Source organism: Odontesthes bonariensis, chromosome 8 (genome assembly GCF_027942865.1).
Source record: "Odontesthes bonariensis isolate fOdoBon6 chromosome 8, fOdoBon6.hap1, whole genome shotgun sequence".
Taxonomy (NCBI): Eukaryota; Metazoa; Chordata; class Actinopteri; order Atheriniformes; family Atherinopsidae; genus Odontesthes; species Odontesthes bonariensis.
In genome coordinates this window covers 5425881-5444194 of record NC_134513.1, presented here as the reverse complement: position 1 = coordinate 5444194, position 18314 = coordinate 5425881, and the positions used below count along the sequence as shown (strand labels likewise).

The 18314-nt window shown below is 43.8% G+C and overlaps 1 protein-coding gene across 7 annotated transcripts in view; it reads right to left on the bottom strand.

Moving 5' to 3' along the window:
- Positions 1–18314, bottom strand: part of foxp2 (forkhead box P2) — a 96158-nt gene that overhangs the window by 41812 nt on the left and 36032 nt on the right. For all 7 annotated transcript variants that reach the window (XM_075471412.1, XM_075471405.1, XM_075471409.1 and 4 more), the window contains one exon: positions 8264–8353. In XM_075471412.1, coding sequence (XP_075327527.1) covers positions 8264–8353 — 90 coding nt within the window. The remainder of the gene's footprint in view (positions 1–8263; positions 8354–18314) is intronic.

The window sequence follows — 18314 nt, the reverse complement described above, 5'->3', positions numbered from 1 at the left end:
GATTAAAACTACACTGATGAAGTGGACGCATGACAGGCACAATCAGTATAATACCACGGGCCGTGGCTTAGGGTTGGGAGTACACCTTCAGCATTATTTTATCTTTGAAGGGAGGAAAACATTTATGAAACAGGAGAGGTAGACTTTTTAGATGCGTTCTGCCGTGAACATCGTGCATTTCTTTCTAAAACAAAAGGATCCAGAAACCTGAGTGTTATTTGGTTTCTGTCGATGTATCATTTAAGAAAAAAAAGTGTCATTTTAAAGGCGATAATGATTCAAATACAAGAAGTCAAGTTGCAGCAGAACTTCACCAAAACAAAACAAAGATACATATCCTGTATTTCTTCCAAATTCTTCGTCAGGCGTCAGCGCATGTGAGTTCTGAGGCAGCAGATCAATAGAAAAACGATATATTTCTCCACTGTCTTTGATTGCACACATTCTAACAGGGGAGTGCAAGCTAACGGTTTCATTGTGGAGCTTCAGCTGCTCACGGCTGCTTAAAAATTGAACAACTTTGGTGGAGAAAAGATAACACGTTTTTTGCTTATTTTTTCCCAAAACAAAGTCAATGAGCAACGATACCAAGGCTCAACAGTTTGTTAACTTGAGACGCACACTTGACGAAACTCGCATCTCTGTCAGTGTGACCTTTAAAAAAAGAATCGGTTTAAGATACACACGAGTTTACTTGTTTCTGTCACAACAATGTTTTCATGCAACACTTTTTCTGAACAGACAATTTAACACAGTTAAACATCAACATGTAGTAAGACCTTCACTGATTCTAATTGCAACAGTGTTTGGCATGGCGCTTCCATGACAGTTGCTCGCCTATATGGCGTGTCAAGGGGCCAATAAGACATCCCTGTCCTCGTCTCCAGCTAATCAAGCTGGCTTGATTACTTTCCATGCATGTCTCTCCTTCCTCCCCTCCTTCTCTCTCTCTGTCAGGCCTTGACACGTCCTTGTTTAGCTCTCCTCTCCTCGACACCCGCCCCCCCCACCCCAGGTTTTCCCCCCTCTTTGATTAGCCGAGACATTTGCATGGTCACTACACATTTTTCATTTTAGAAGTCATTATGCATTAGTGGCTCCTGATCGCCCGCCTTGACTAATCCTGATGAACTGAAAATCACAGCTGAAGGTCAACTTCCAGCCGGCCCCGCTGCACATTCATATTCATATTCAAACAAATCCTGCCTCCATTGTTCATTAGAGTCTTAGAGAGAAGGGACTCCATCTAAGGTGGAAGAGATGGAGGAGGAGGAGGATGTTGTGGTACATCTCTTTTCTTCTCTGGACTCCTCGATGCAAGAGCACAAGAGGAATTGCATTCACAATAAGCGAAGCGCTGAACAAAAGCCGTCAAAAGTTGCAAATTAAACAGTCCGTGTGTAATTATGCAAATGCTGTGCTTACACCTTCAATGTTATTAACCCTTTAAGGCACATTTGCAAGGTAAGTAATTACCCCCACAGTCAGTCCTGGTTTTGTGTTGGTTGCCATTACAATGGCACGAGTGCAGCATAGAAACAACACAAGAGATGCACTCATTAAAACTATTAATTGGGTGCCGGCTCAAAGATGTTTTGGTTCACAAAAGGGATGCAGGCGTAGATGCATAGGATTTAACTCAAATGTATGCGCATGAATATGTAAAGTAGAATTAAATATAAATTGCGCATCATGCTTCAAACTGTTTCTCCATTGAACAGGTGGTGGAAATGCAGGCGTTCAAAGCCACGCACTTGTAAAGGAGTGATGCAGAAATTAAACGAACCTGTCTTCCATTAAGAAGAGACGAAAAATAAACGGACATTAAACAACAGGTTGTAAAATACAAAATGTCTCTTTTTTTTGCTTTCATTAGCTTTTTATGAAGATAATAGGTGATAATCACCTCCATTTAATCCCTGCTCCAAACAAGAAAAAAAAAAAAGAGGTGGGGGGGTGCAAAAGAGAGAAAAGGCAGCAGGAAGAAAGCACGGGGAGAAAAGGCACTGGCCCACATCCATTGTGAAGTGCAGCACAATGCTAATTCCAGCATTTAACTGCATGCTTTTCTGCTTGACGTATCAGAGGCTCCAAGATGAAAGCAGATAAGTAATTGCTCTCCTGGTTCTTATTCTTCACTGACAACCCATAAATTTAATTTTACACACACGTTCATTTACATTTTCGAGTATATGACATGATAATTGCAGGAATATAACACCTCCATTCTGCAGGATACTGCAGGAGGGCTTGATTGACGGGAGCGGTGAATTGAAAGGAACAGGAGGCTGAATTGCCTCTCCTTGAAATGATTTCGCCACGAAGGGATAAAATTAATGAGCATTTAGAAGACGTCGGCAGTGGCGTAAACATCCACGCACCGTGAATAGACTATCGCCGAAGAGGAGCCGCGATATCCAATTGGGCTGCGCCTCTGTTTCTCTGTTATCCAGAAAGGAAAGGATGTATTTCCAGGACTGGTGTTAAAGTAGTATTAATGGGATTTATTCAATTGTTTGAAATTAGCTGCAGCTGATGTACCTTCATTACTGAAAAGGTTCTAATGGTGCAAATTATGCAAAAAAAATAGCTTGCCATTTGAATGTAACCCCTACTTTACAGGCATTCTGAAAAAACACTGAACTCCTTATTAGTTGACGTACCTAGTCTTAAAAAGAACAATGAGATAGGCTGACACGGACTGTGGAGTTATGTGGTTTGCCCTCCAAGTTGGAGAGCAAAACAAATGACCTTTAAATTGGCTCATGATGTAAAAACACTGGTGGGGCCCTCACCAGAATAAGCAGATCATTACACCGCTCTGGTGTCACCCTCTCCAATACTGAAAAGGTCAAACTCAGGTATTCCTCCCGGCCAAATCTGGCAGACCACTCTCTCATTATATTTGATTTAACTGGGCATTCTGGCATTAGATGTAAAACACTGCGTCTCCACACCGTACTGCTCACTGTCCTGATGAATGGACAAATGCACTTCACTGTGTCGCACTTTATCTTTACAGCTTTTATCAAAAGCAGCAGATAACTAGTATCAGAGTTCAAACTTAAACAATTAGTCTCAAAGAGAGGGATTCCTTTTATTTCCATTCCCTTCCATACAAATCACTTAGTGATAATAAGCAGGGGGATATCTGATGATGAGATGGCAGCCACAAACATGGTGGAGTGGTTATCAGTGACAGATGTTCCTGTAACACTGGACAGGGGACTGGACTGTGCCACTGACACTGCTAAGATAAATGCATTGAGAAACGGAAGGCTCCTCATAGCCAATTACTTTGGATCTTTGGTGCTAATTAAGCCACTGGCTTCATTTTACACACACAGAAAGAGATCAAGAAGGGAGAAAGCCCTCCATCACCACCGCCACCGCTCCCTATTTCATCTGAATGGCCTCAACACCTCACGGTGGTACTGGACCGAGCTTGTAGATTTCTGACCACTCTTACTCGCCAATTACTGCCCAATGTGGCCAGATCATTATTGATAGCTGGGATGCTCTACTATAGGGCCACCGGGGCAACAGGGCAAGCTGGACTGGTGAGCGTCTGACTCCCGAGTTCAAGCATGTGATATGCAAATAGTGCATGTGTGTTTACTCTGTAAAAATCACACACGCATGCATGTAAGCCTCACTCAAATGCATGTTCAGCTTAGGGAGATCAATACTCTAGATTGTCAGGACTGAAGCTAAGTAGATTACTGAATGTTTTCCTAAATCAATTTCTATAGCAGTTTGGCAGCAGTGCTTGGGAAGTACAATTTATCATAACATAAGGACCCATCATGTAAAAGCATCTAATAAGAAAGCCTGAGGAGATTGGGACGGGCTTAGCACAATTTCCATATTGATTTATCTCCACATGAAGAAACTTACTGATTAAGCCTCTTGACTGTAGTGTACACCAGCGTGGCTTTGCAACATAACTTGGGCACATTGTTTGTGTCATTATCAGTGTGCTCCGTCACACCCTTATCTCTAAAATGGCACAATTCACTCCCGACTGATGCCTCCCTGCAGGTGCACATAGTTCAAGAGTAAATAGGAGCGGCAGAAAGAGCGAAAGGGAGGGAATTAAAAAGTGCAGAGAGAGAAGGGGGTTGAAATAGAAAGAGAGGGAGAGAGCAGGTGAGGTGTGTGTGTGTGTGTGTGTGTTGGGGGGGCATTTTCCTCTGATGTTGCAGGTAATATGGCCTCCACTGGATCAGCCTCTTCATCAGTGACACACAGTAAATTACAAGTGCTTCAAGCAGCTCAGTGAATTATAGTTCATCACTTGGAAAGGCTTTCCCCCTCACCACCGGGGCCCTGGCGTATCAGATCTGCCGGTTAGGATCCAATTAACACCCTGGCCAGAATCATCTGATTGCATGTGTAAGGGCTGGTATAACTCGTTTATTGCACCCATGTATCTTCTGTCACAAGGTAAATTTGTTGCTGCTACATCAAAGGTCTGAGCTACTTTTTTTTTCTCATCCCTCCCTCTCACTTTCTCTTGATCCCTCAAACTCAGCTACCTCGCCTTGGGGTTGCATTTCAACTTCTTTTGCATCACAATGATGAACCTACTCTGTCCTCGCAATTTAGCAATCTTGTCCTGTAGGTGTTGTAAAAGCAAGGAAAAAAGAGAAGGAAAGGGGAGGGAGACGGCACATGAAAAAAAAAAAGAAAATCTTGTTTTCTGGTAACAAAAGCAGTAACCAAGGGTGTTTGACTTAAAATGTGCTGACGTTATTCTCTCTTTCTCTCTCAGAGTCAACAGAAGTTTTCCTCATGAATAACATAATATTTTCCCCCACTCTTTTTCCCCTTCGCTGTGATAATTTTTCTCTATTTTCAGATCCAACCAGAGGGGATGCAGCTGAAAGATATATTCATAAATGTAAATGTGAACTAGCATCCTTTAGCCATGCACGCCGGAGTCAGCTAACCTATACTCAAACCTAGCGTCAAAGCCCTTTTCCTTGCATCTATATGTATGTGCGTTCCGGATGAGAGCCAGTAAGCAAATGAGTGCTGCCATTGAGATGATATTGGCTGACTGGTGAAACGTGGGGAGTTGACCTTTAAAAGTGTGACACTTCTCAGATGGCCACAGTCAGTCTAGCCTGGGCAGAAAGCTCCAAATGTGCAGAAAACACAGCTCAACCAGCATCTCCACACGATCCATAAACCAACCGTAAAACTTTTAGTATTTTCATTCATCAGCAGCTGAGCATTGTGTGGATGAAACCGGGGTCATTAGTCTTGTAAAAAGGTATTCACAGCTTGACAGTGTGAAAGGGCCACAGTAGCAGCAACACTTGCTCGGGGCAAGCTCTCCAGAATGGAACTGGAAGTTAACTACCAAGAGGAAAGGTCAGGGGCCTCCTTCACATGGCCAAGCACCCAACTCACACGCTAGAGCAGTGTTAGGGAGGGTTCTGGTTGTGTTATGAGTACCCCCTGACGTATGGAAGTGCAGGCTGCGTCAGCGGGGGAACCCGGGGGTGATGTGGTAGAAGGACGATGCACGATGGGTGAGTGTGTTTGGGTCAATTAAATACCTACCAACAAGTAAACACTGCTGTTACGTCCCGCTTTGCTCTGCTCCTCCTGATGAGCAGAGACTTGCACTAAGTCACTTCTTGTGATGCAAAACTTTAACTGTCACTGTGCATGTGTTTGTGTGTGAGTGCAGACTGTGTGAAGATGCATTATGTACGTGTGTGTGCGAGCGAAACAACTGTCAGATTCACGGGCCTCTGTAATCCTCTCCGCCTCTGCTTGTCCGCGTTTCTTTATTTGTATTCCAAATGTCAGTGTATAAATGCCTTTCAGAAGGGGGGATATTGCCATAGAGGAGAGGAGCACGAGAGGAGAGAGCGGCAGAGACAAGAGGGTGTTGTGTGCCTTGGGAGAGCCGTGTAAGCAGCATGGCGGAGACAGGGGGATTTACAGGAAGAAATAGGTGTTTATTGAGTGCTCCCGTGGGCTTACTGTGTAATAATAGACCTGTCACATTACGCAAATGTGGAGAAGCAGCTTGTGTGCGTGTGTTTGTGGGGCTGTTGTTTTTTTGTATTTTTCATGTGCGTGCATGTGAGCGTTAGAACTGCCTGCCTCCGCATCATCAACTCCTGAGAGCAAGTGGATAGAATTAGTCAGGCGAGAGCCTTTAGCCGCTAATACGAGTAATTAAAACTGCAAGCTGAGGCACTTAGATGCTTGTGTACTAAATAATTTACATGTCATGATCTATGGATCATTTCTCGCTTCTAAATACCAAAGACGGAGAACAAGAGGAGAGAAGACTGGCAGAGGATTTATCAGCATCTCTGCCATAAGCAGGATGTCATGGTTATATTAATCCTTTTCCCACTTTCTGCTGCTCTAATCATACAAGGGGATCAATCCGTGTGATTCCTCGGGTGGAAAACATGTAGCTTGATTGCCATTGACTCTTATCTAGCTGTGAATTTAATAAAATATTGCACTGTAGCGCCCATTGTGGCCTCATAATCCAGGTAAATAACACAGCTTTATTGGGTAAAAGCCCCCAAGACAAGAACTAAAAAAAAAGAAAAGGTTTTAATCAAGTAAAAGTTTCTGCTGCTTTATACTGATATTTGCACACTGGAGCATTACAGTTAAAATGTCATTTGAAATGAGTGGATTCAAGGGTGCACAACCGCATCTTCCCACTGTAAACACCATCTTGAACCAGATGCAGTGAGCCATGCTGGTGCAACTGTGCCTCTCTTACATTATGACACTGTGCATGGAGACTTTTTGGAACAAAGAGGTGAGGATGTTAATAAAGCTGGATCAACAAATGGATTAGCGGGAAGCTGAGAACAGGCTGATCGGAAGGCCCTCTGATTCATATTGATTCATATCGTCAACCAGGCAGAGATGGAGTAAGCAAATGTAAATATTCAATATTTACCATCTTCTGGTGTTATTAGAGGCAGGGGCTTGGACATGGGCTGACAGTTAGCATGCAGCTTTCATTCAACATGGTTCCTCAAGCCATGTTCGGTATTTGGTGACTGTGGAGGCATTTGGAGATCAGGATCCCATTTGTTTCAAACTATTCAGATACTCAAACAGAGAAACCACAGCAGACCGCCACAATAAGTCATGGAGGGCTCGGGATGAATGACCAATTTTCCCATCACAGCTTCACAAATAAAAAATACAAACTTAATGAAACAAAAGACCATTAAAAACTATGTACAAGCTGGATGCCGTTGGGGAAGACAGTATTAATTATCAACACTCTTGATGAGTCTGAGCTGAATTATAAGGCATGACAGAGCCTTTGACAACCTTATCTCTACACCAGTACGTAATTAGATACACAGGGGTGTGACTCCAATTGAAGGTGTCGCCATTGTTAGACTCTGTGAAAATATCCACGGGTGAGGTTAACGCCAATTTCCCTGTCATTAATGAAATGCAAAGAGCTCTTAATGAGGTAAACCATTGCTCTTTGATAGTACTTATTAGCCGAGTGGAGGGCACAAACTCCGACACTTCAGTTTCAAACAGCTAGGAATAAATTCCATAAAAAGAGACACGCATTATAAAAAAACATGGAGCAGATGTCAAGGGGTCTTTGGAGGAGGGAAACCAACTAACCAGCTTGCTGAGTATACGCAAGTATGAAAAATATCTTCACACCAGAGAGAAAGAAGGCAACGTGTATACGAGTGTGAAACCGTTGTTGTGTGTGTGTGTGACCTCTCCAAATCACTGACAACTGAAACAGACAGCTCTACAAATCAATAAGGTAAATTAGCGGTGAAGGGTGGAAATGACATGCGGTTAAAATTAGCTGTGTAACCCACTAGTCATCCTGACATGTCTTTCAAATATTAACTAACCTCTGGATTTTCTGTGTCAACAACACGATGGATCTAGTGCAGCGAGGCACACAAATAAAAGACGACCTTCAGCTCTAATGACCTTTGGAAATCCTTGTGGTATTACCGTCCAGTTTAACGGACAATATGCATCATATTAAACCACGAGCTTCGTGGGTAGCAGTGGGCACATGGCCTGGATAAAACTATTTTTTCTTGCGTCTATGTGACGTTTAGCTTCCTGGGGACTGACTTGTCCAGCTTTAGGATTCCAATGACAGGTCAGAGGATTGTGTCTGCAAATCAAACAAACTTTATGGAACAGAGGAAATCTTCTTTTCGGAGGAGCATGTATTATGGATGGACTTAAAAGATTAGACGGGGAGCTGCTTTACCTGCAGTGGACGCTGCTTGTCCTGGCTCTTTGGAGATTTCAGGCCACTGCCTGGCTGCTGCAAGAGTAATTGCCTCGCTGCTTGTAGTGCCTGGGAAGAAGGGAGCACAATACAAAAGACAGTGTGAGAAAAAGACAGGAAAGAAAGACGGGGGGTGGGAAGAGACAGGGAAAATAAACTATTAGATTTCCTGAAGCTCACAGTGAAAACAATTCCCATTTTCATGCGCAAAAAACTGAAAACCGACTCATTCTGACGTGGTTAACATTACGCTGAAGATATGTTCACAGAGCTGTGATCAGGGATAAATACCGTTTGTCTAGAGCAACCCTGAAGAAGAGGATGGAGGAGGCGTAGGGGAGGAGGAGGGGAGGGGAGGCAGAGTAGAATTGACCTGTCTAGTGTGTGCTCAACTGAAATATCCACTCCTCTCTGCAAATTACTACCACATTTGCATATTCATAATATCAATTTGAAGTAGAGGCAGCACCATGTGAAGTGTCCCTTGGAGCTGTAATTAAAGTTGACAAAATCAACATCAGATTACATTTAGAATGAATTAACTAGCAGCCCAGGTTTTACACTATGCATTAAGGGTGCTTATGCACAGTGGATCTGCGATGGATGGAGAGATGAAAAGATGGCGGGGGAAACAGAGACCTTTCCCTGTCTGATGAAATTGGTTCACAGTTGTTTACACATGCCATGAAAAGAAAAAAATAAATCTGTAAATTGTAAAATTAGTTATCAACACGCTTTGATGTGTTTGCTGGGTTGTGGCGTGATTTATTTCTCTGGGGTTTGATGGGCTGACCGTGTGATGAACAAGCACAGGTGCGGTGGCAGCGAGGCAGGCCGCCTCACTCCCATCCTTCACGAGCAGGATGAGAGAGCCAGAAAGGAACACTGTGCCAGCTGCTCAACACAACTGAATACATTGTACTTCAGGCCTGGAAGCATCAAGTGGGAGTGGTAGAGTTAAAGAAAAAAAAAAGACAACTTCACAGGTGCTTTGCTTTTGATGGGAAAAAAAGAGGATGAGTACAAGAAGCAAGAAAAAAAATAACTCAGGTGGAGAGTGACACTTCCCCAGGAATCAGCGGTGCTCATTTTATTCTGGTGCTTGCCTGTATCCATGACAACGACTGCCTTGACAGGGCGTGCATATGGTGCTGCTCTACCAGGTGGTAGGAACAATGTTTGAACTAGTACATTGAGATCCTGAGCAAACAAGAGGAGAAGACAGGAGACAGACAGAGAAAGGCAGTAAAAAAAAAAAAAAAAAGAGGAGGAGGAGGGAAAAAGTTGCCATGTCTTAACCCTTCAGGGAACACAGCCACCCCCACCTGATCAATTATGAAAAGACAGACCAGGGTGGGTGCCTGGAGAGGTGGGGGTGGTGCTGGGGAGGGGGCTGTCTGGCTGCTCAGGAGGAGCCAGGGCTTCTGATCTAAAGTAAACAAACACATTACACTGGCACTGGGTCCTAACAGCATTGATCCGTCTCCTCTGTAAGAGGAGTCTAGTCGCCAATGCTTTAAATATATGTGTGTGTGTGTGTGTGTGTGTGTGTGTGTGTGTGTGTGTGTTAGCTGAGCCTTTATTCAGAGCACACACTGAGCTATGCATCAACACCTGCAGTGGGCAGCCACACACAAGCATGGAAAGTTTGGCTGTGAGGGAACAACATGGCTGGGAAATCAAACATCGTGTTTGATTTCTTCAGAACATAAAAGACAAAACAAATTCCTCGAAGGCAGCCAATCACTTCGCTAATTAAAACACAGGGTCCAATTAATCTCCCCTTGATTGGTGAATCAAAGCAATTATAAGGCTTATTGAGTCCTGCACACAGTAGTTAGAGGGAAGGCTGCTGGATGAGTGCGGCTCAAGGTAGCTGTCAGGGGGAACTGTTTATCCATGTGTGAATCAATAATGACTCGCTGTGTTATACCCAAAGTCAAGAGAGCCGCTCGATATATTACACACAGTCAAGAGTACAAAGAAAGAGACGTTTTTAACTGCACTTCCAATATCTATGCGAAGTAAATACCGAGGGAGATGCTCGCATGAGAGGTGACGCAGAAGGGTGATGAGAGATCAACTACAGCAGGCTTATTAGAAAAGAAGTCTGCTGAAACTGAGCACTTCTCCAAACACAGCACAGATCTTATCAACACGGACAAACTTTTCCTCAGTGGCTTGTCATGTCTGAAACTGTCTGTCACCTCTTCCGTGGAAGCGGGGTTAGCCATTTTTCAGAGTCTGTGATGGTGTGGAAGAAAAAAAGAAAAACTTCTGTCCCCTCACATTCACCAGCTCTGAGTATTCAGCCATTACAGTAAAAAGCACCAATTTGTGCCACCCACTTCTCACTCCACACAGATGGTGAGCTAAAGCCCATCTGAAAGCACAAAAAGCAGCAAATGCCAAGGAAAGTCATCAAAAGTTTTCTGAAGAAAAAACCGGCACGAGTGCAGACGCACCGTCTATTTAACCCAGGTTGCTATGCACGAAAAAATGACATCCCCAGTCTATTAATGCACACGTTGTATAAACAGCACAATGTGACACATTCTTTAGAATGAGAGAGCAAGCCAGACAGAGCCAAAGAGAAAAAGAGCCAGGCCCCGCTATATAAATAACAAGGCACTCAGAGGCATATTTGATGTTGATATCCATCACTGAGGCTGGAAAGAAGGGGGGAAAAAATAAGGGGAGGGAAAATAACACAGAGTGACCGAGACCGCGACACAGAGATCCTTATGAAAATAAGATTCAGCCCAAATGGATCTGGTGTAATTGGTTTCAGATAGTGAGGTCAGGAGAAAGGCGATACAGGCAACTATTATGCGAAACGGACTGAGAAACAAGAATGTTTACACAGGCATTCCTCTCCTACATTAATAGGCATGCAGAGATCACTGGAGAGGGCGGAAAGGAGAGAGTGAGAAGAAGCTGACAGAAAAAGGAGGAATGGGGGAACAGAAAAAGAACAGCCCCCCTCTCCCTTACATACAGGACGGCTCCACCTATCACAATGCGGCTCTGTAAGGAGCATGCAAAGATCTCAGACAAGTATCAAATACTTTAGCAGGGCCTTCGATATAAAGTCTAACCATTACAAACCTCCAGATTGCTTATTGCATGTGGTGGTGCTGACACTCATAAGCCTTCCATGAAGAATGTCTCTCTTTCAAATCCACATGGAGACTTCACAATATTCAGCCATGACATTGGAATCTGATATATTTGAGTGGCGGTGACATTGTGTTTGGACAGTGCACATCGCTCCCCGGCTCAAATCTCATTGGGAGTTGTTGTTATTAAGGGATATAGCTGATATTGGAGTGATGCCACAGGTATGTAATAAGCTGTCCTCAACAGGTACTTCTTCACAGGATGTCTTCACGTCCCAGGAAGTCGCTGTAAACATGGTTGTTGATCAGCTGTGAGAAATGGGCTAGCGTCATGCTAATGCGCTCTTTCTGTTGTGCTGAGCAGATGTTTTGTGTGTATGCATGTGTGTGTTTATTGTAGGGAGGAGAGGGCTGCTGTTCAACACCAGGCTCTCGGCCAGAACAGCTCCAGTCAAACTGACAGCTTTGACAACTCTTACACACACACGCTTCAGGCATAAGCACACGCATGCACAGACAGCACTGCATCACCCCGCTTATCTATCTTCGCTTCCAGGAAAAGGAGCGAGGCGGTATGCGAATGAGAAAAAGTCTGACTCTCTATCGAGTTGGAGGAGTTGCATGCCATGGAAAACAAGGCAAAACACTTTAAGCTGAACAAACAAATATGTTGGCGGGGAAGATATGCTCCGACACCAAAATATTTACACCATATTATCTCATGTGAGTGGATTCAAGGCAGAGGATGGGTGGAAGGATACAGATCTGAAGAGACTGGCTTGAGAGGATAAACAAATGAGAAGAGAAGCAGGATAAGATGCCCCGCACAATGTCTGAATGCAAGGCAGGGATTTCATTTTGAGAAAACAAAAAGTGTACCTTCAGTAACTCTGCCACAGGAGTGGAAGAACTTATCCTTCATAAAGGTCACGACTGTGCCTCAACAACGGCTCCAGATTCAGTTCCCTTATCACCTCCACAAAGCCCAGACAGAACACAACACACACCTTCGCCCAGTCTGGTTTGCTTGATTGAATACTTGGACAGAAAATAAAAAGTGATGACTTGGGCTGAAGTGACACACACAGAGGGCAGCGTGGTCTGGACGTGTTAATCGAACCCAATCGCTCCAAAACATATCTGCGGGTGATTTTTTTTAGGTGATCCAGAACAAGGCGTAAGGCAGGGAGAAAAAAGGGAGAATTTGGAAAGTATGCAGGAGTAATGAGCATTTTAATGTATGACTCGATAAATCAGCAGTCCGTGGAGAATCTGCTCGGGCCTCAGGACGGAGGTAAAACATCCAGCAGAACAATGGGCTGCTGTGTCCCGCTCCGCTACCTCTGTGAGTGTATGTTCAGCTACTTCAGCTCGCTCTGTCTCAACATACAAAGTTCTTCAGCCAAAAAGACAAATCAACTCTAACTTATGCTAATTTGTTGTCTTTTCTCCTTGTATCATGATCACTGACTCTGCTCCTTACTGCTTCTCCTCTGCGTTCTGAATTCAAGCCATTCTCCCCCGCTCACACGCTCTCTGTGTGCTCACATCAAATTATTCATTTCTTCCTCTCATCTTTTCTTTCCTCCCACTTTCTCCCATCTACCTCACCTCTTGTTTATTGATTCTCTAGATTAAGAATTCCTTGGGTGACGGATTGTAACACACAAGCATCAAATTATTTTGGGGTGTGCTTATTTGCCTTTCCCTTGCATCTATTTGGCCTGTGTCTGTAGACAATTATGCCTACCCAGCCCCAGACTCAGGTGCTAATAATGAAGGACAAATAGAATCGTATGTGTAAACTTCTCCCACTGATGAAAATTTATATTAACTTTCTACCACAGTAAACAGAGCTGCATAGCTACACCGTCCCCGGAGGACTGACGAGATGAATTTGCTCACTCCTGCCCCAGGAAGAAAGCTTGGAGAGGAGAAAAGAGTGATGGTGGAAAGAGGGAATCAGAGGCGTCTTCCTCCATTGTGTCGCTGCACACATGTTTTTTTTTTTCCCCCTTACAAACAAAACGTGGCTCTGTTTTGCAGATCAAAGATCAGAAATATGCACCGATGTCTGAGAGTTGAAGGGTATATACGAGCCAATATGCTGAGACACTGGCAGGCTAATAATGGAGAGCATGGCCCTCTGTCATGACTCACTAACACCCCACTTCCTGCTTTTGTCACCATGGATATTCTGTACTAACATATATCAGTTAAAGCAAAGGAAATATGTATTTTTATTATTCCCAAACTGAGGTACAATTTTTACAAAACTGCCTACTTTGCTTGCAAATTATGCTTGAAAACCTTAAATACTCCCAAAGAAAATCAAAGGTGGAACTTGATTTCACCTGGAAAACCACATAATGGAAGTCATCCAGATCTGCCCTTACAGGTTCCACTTCATCACACACAAAACTCAAGTTAATCCTTACAATTTACAGACTCCCCTTGCTCTCCTCTCCAAGTCTCCACTTTGGCCCGTCCTGCATCGCTCCACTTAGATGACAGCATGACCATTGTGCAGGTCTTAATCTACTGCTCCAAGGTAAGTCTTTCAGAGCCTGCCAACTGCAAACCTCCTAAATATGCCATCGCTTAAAGACGGGGTGGACCAAAAACACAAAAATAAAAAGAGAGAGGCCAGGGAAGGCATTTAGGTGCAACAAGAAAGGAGTGTGTGTTTGTTTCAGACAGCTGGTTAAGTATTCTCTTTGCAAGAGAGAAACGAGTGTGAGGTAAAGTTTAGTTGAGCTTTCAGAGACAAAGAAATACTCCCTCCTGAAGTCTCTCCTGAAGTTTCCTTCACAGGTGACCGTTCTAATCCTTCTTTACAGGCAAATGGAGGTCACACATCTGGATGAATCACTGATATGAAATATTACAGTCAGAACAGCAACGTGTTAAAGGCGCTGAGCTCAGTGGAAAAACTGGAACTATGGAAAAAAGTAGGATGCAGATGATCCGAGCCGTTACAAATAAATGAAAAAAGAAGCGTGAGCTCACTGCCTGCAGCAGCTATTCTAAGAGCAAACTACTGTAGGCATTTTGTCATCATCCTGTTCAGAGGATCAGACATTTGGATAAAGCCACTTTTCATGGAGCTCGTGTCTGTCTTTGTTGACAAGGCTTAGGCTCCCACTCCAAAGAAAAAAGGCCAGGAGCGACTGGCAATCTGATTATGACACCAGAGAACAAGCGCCTTCTGCGAAAGAGGCGGTTTTGTGCAGAATCTCACCAGCAGAGGCTGCAGAAAAACATGAATACTGTATGTTGACACAATCGTGTGCATGCATGTACAGCACATAGGACACACATGCACAAGCAGAGATGGGGGCCACAGTGATAAATAAAAGGTTGTGTAAACTTTAGCTGATCTCAGCTGCTGCATCCAAGCTGGGTAAACTGCATCTAAGTCAATTTGCCTTCAATTAAACCAAATAAAGTCAGAAGTCATTTGGTAAAACAGCGCAGCTTCCACGTTACGGTGTTATTTGTCTGTATGTCCCCTAAAAAAAGAAGCTGATGTCACTGAGACTGCTCACTGTTGCAACACGAGCCGGTGTGCTGATTGAGTGCTTCTGTACATGACCCTGTCTTGGGGGCTCTGCTGTTGCAGGTCAATAGTATGAGTGTCTGTCTGTCTCATCCTGCAGAGCTCAGGTTAAGTGTTGAGTCTAAGTGTTACCCTCTTCATGTGGTCGATGAGAGAGAAAGCGCCCCGACCTGAGCTGTGAGTGAGCTGACCTCAATCACAGATGCAGCACGATTTCCAGCGTTTTCAGCCTGTTTACAGGGAGCGAACATACTCCGACACAGTGGTTTAGAACTGAGGGATACACAGTGAGCTTCACCTAATGCACACCATCCATCCTTACTTTGTTTCCTCATTTTATCAGGGGAGGCGAGACAATTCAATCCGCTTTTATTCCATTCCACTGAAGCAAACCAGGACAGATTTTTAACAGCAATTACTTAATTTAAGCAAGTTTATGTGTCTGCTTTGTTTTGCCAGTCCTCTCAATGAGGAGTGCTCTCCACTGAGGGTGATGTATCGTTCAATGTATGCCTCACTTCCCTCAAAGATCAACTCAATAAACAGCCACTCCATCTGCCAGTGGAAGGGCAGTGGATCACGATCACTCCCCGTCTCCTCTCTCAATCTCTTTACTTATGTAACACCTATCTTTTCCCGGGCTCCTCCTTCTCTCTTTCTTCCATCCACTCTGCGTTGCACCTTGGTGGTTGTCTTGTGAATATTCCAATTACAGCGATGTGTGTTTGACCTTTAAGTGAGCAGGAGAAGATATAGTTATCTACCTTCCACTCTGACACCCAGCATCTGTCAATCAGCTCCACCTCCCCCTCCAACAAGCTCACCAGAACAGGCTCGACTAAGCCGGGTCTCGTGTTTGTGTGTGTTTGTCTGTGTGTGAGAAATGAGAAAGAGATGGAGAAAAGGAGCACAGACTGTGACCAGGGTACCAGAGTGAGTTTAAAAAAAAAGAGCCTTGGAGAGTTCAAGTGATTAAAAAAAGTGCACAAATGCATAAGGTTTGAGCATGAATACACAAATGCACACCACACAAACACACGAGGACACATAAGAAAGAGATGTTAAACCAGCTTTTCCTTAATCTGCGAGCAGCCCGACTGCACTTTACTTCCATAAACAAAGACTTTTCTCAACAGCATCCTATATCATGCTTCTGAGAGCAAGCGAGCGTGAGCAGAATCCCTCTTCTTTGGTTTCATTCCTGCACCCGCCCTTTTCCAAAAGGCTAATCTACATCTTTCATTGAATCAAGAATGGAAATTCACAAGAAATGCTTCTTTTTCAATTTCATGCTGAAGTAGCTCAAGTTAGTGGATGTAATTTCTCCTAACAAGAAAATGTATCACTCTGTCGCACACTTAGTCCAGCTATGTGAGAAAAAGCGGCTCCTTTCTGCAATTTTTTTCTTTCTCGGGCTTTGATAAATGTGCCAAAAGCATGATCACTCCCTTCATAGCACTCCATACAAGGACAGAACAATTACAGTGGTTATCAGAAAAAAAAACTAAAAAGCTATGGTTGAAATTTGCATGAAAGATAAATGACGTATAATTTAGGGCTCTGATATGAGTATTACAAAGTGAAGTACAGACTAAGTCAAGGGGAGGACTTTAAACATATTGCAGAGGCCTCGTGTGATGGTACAAAGTCAAAAACAGGAAGGAATCCTCTCTTCACACCTTTAAAACTTGTGCCAACAAAGAAGAAATTCCTTGCTGCGACACAAATTTTTGGGACGACTAACGATGCAAAAACTCCTGCAAATCCATTTGAAGTTTTGTGCAAATTAGGATTATCAGCTTTGAGGTGAATTGGAGGATGAAGTCCAAACAGGTGAAAGGGAATGCATGAAGAATAGTATCACAGAAACAATACCACGCATGGCCAAGCCACCTGGCTAATGTATATTTATCATGTAAACTTCGGATAAATGCATATGCAGAAACAATCAAATCTATTGGTTTCCACTGGAAGATTTTGCACTATGGACTCAAGCGTGAAACCAATATCAGCTTAGTGTCTACTCAAGCTTGAAGTGCCGAGCCCGGCTCACAAAGCATGTTCTGCATATGCTCATGGGCGTCCTTTTTATCAGGGTGGAACAAGCAGCTTTCCAGTGCTATCACTGATCAATTCGCAAGAGTTAAGTCCCCAGTGTGGGTAAATAAGCAGCGGTTAAGTCTTGATGAGGAATGGCAGGCTGTTTGAGTGGGAACATAGGCTGGAGAGAGGCGGGCCCGTCTATCTTTGCTACAACGGATGCCGAGTGTGACTTCTGTCATTAACCTCAGGCTACAGTACATCTTATTCTCTGTATCTGCCCAAAACAAACGCTCAGTTTACTCTCCCAAAAAGGACTCAATTGTGAGTGGATTTTCTTTCCCTAATCACCTCTAAAGACTTTTTATTTGTCAACTTGTTTTCTGTATTTGCTCACATCGAGAAATATTTCCTGTAAACTCGTAAATGATACAGATTGCAGTCCACCAGTGAGGAAGAGGCCTCGGCTGATGCACTTTAAAACTCAGCAGCCTTAGCGCTAAAGCTCGCAGTGAAGAGAGCCAAAGCCAGCGCTAAGTGACATGTCAGTCAGTTTGCCTGTTTGAAGCCTTCAATTCCCCACGGCCTGAGCTTATTTACTGCATTTGTATGAAAAGCTGTGGAGAGGAGAGGGCTGAGAGCCCGACTGGCTCTCTTACATATGTATACAGTGTTTGGAGGCAATGCGTAAAGAGCATCTCCCTTTGCAGGCTGGTGATCATACAACTGCAAACAACCTGGGAGAAGGCTAGAGCCATTTATATATCCAAAAATGGGTCAGGGATGAAGCTAATCGGAGCAGGACAGAGTGTTAACAAATGCATTAAAAAAAAAGGAAAAGCTGTGATGATACCTGGAATCTGTTAGCAGAGATTCCAGGCATCAGTGACATTAAAGATGCTACTTCTTCTTGCTAGTCGTCTTCTTAACCAGATTTCAAGTCATTTTCATATTAGTTAGAGAAGAGGAAGAGGGTATACACAACAAACCATCGGGCATGCGTTTCAGAGTCTGATTTGTTACTATTCATGACTAAAGCAGGGAGAAACTGTAATACTAGACATGCTTGTTAAATTCACAACACTCCAAAGCTGCCTTCTAGCAAATCCTGTCTTTTGGTTGTCAGCTTAAGACACCCGGCATATGCATATGTAGGATTTTTAAGCTCTGTTAAATGGATAGCGGTGTCGTGGCCTATCAAATGACTATAAGCCACTTGCCTCTTTTGGGGGTGGGGGGACAGTTCCAGAGAGAGCGGGCGGCAATGCGTCACCTTGCGTGCATCAGAAACACCCCCCCATCCGACATCCTG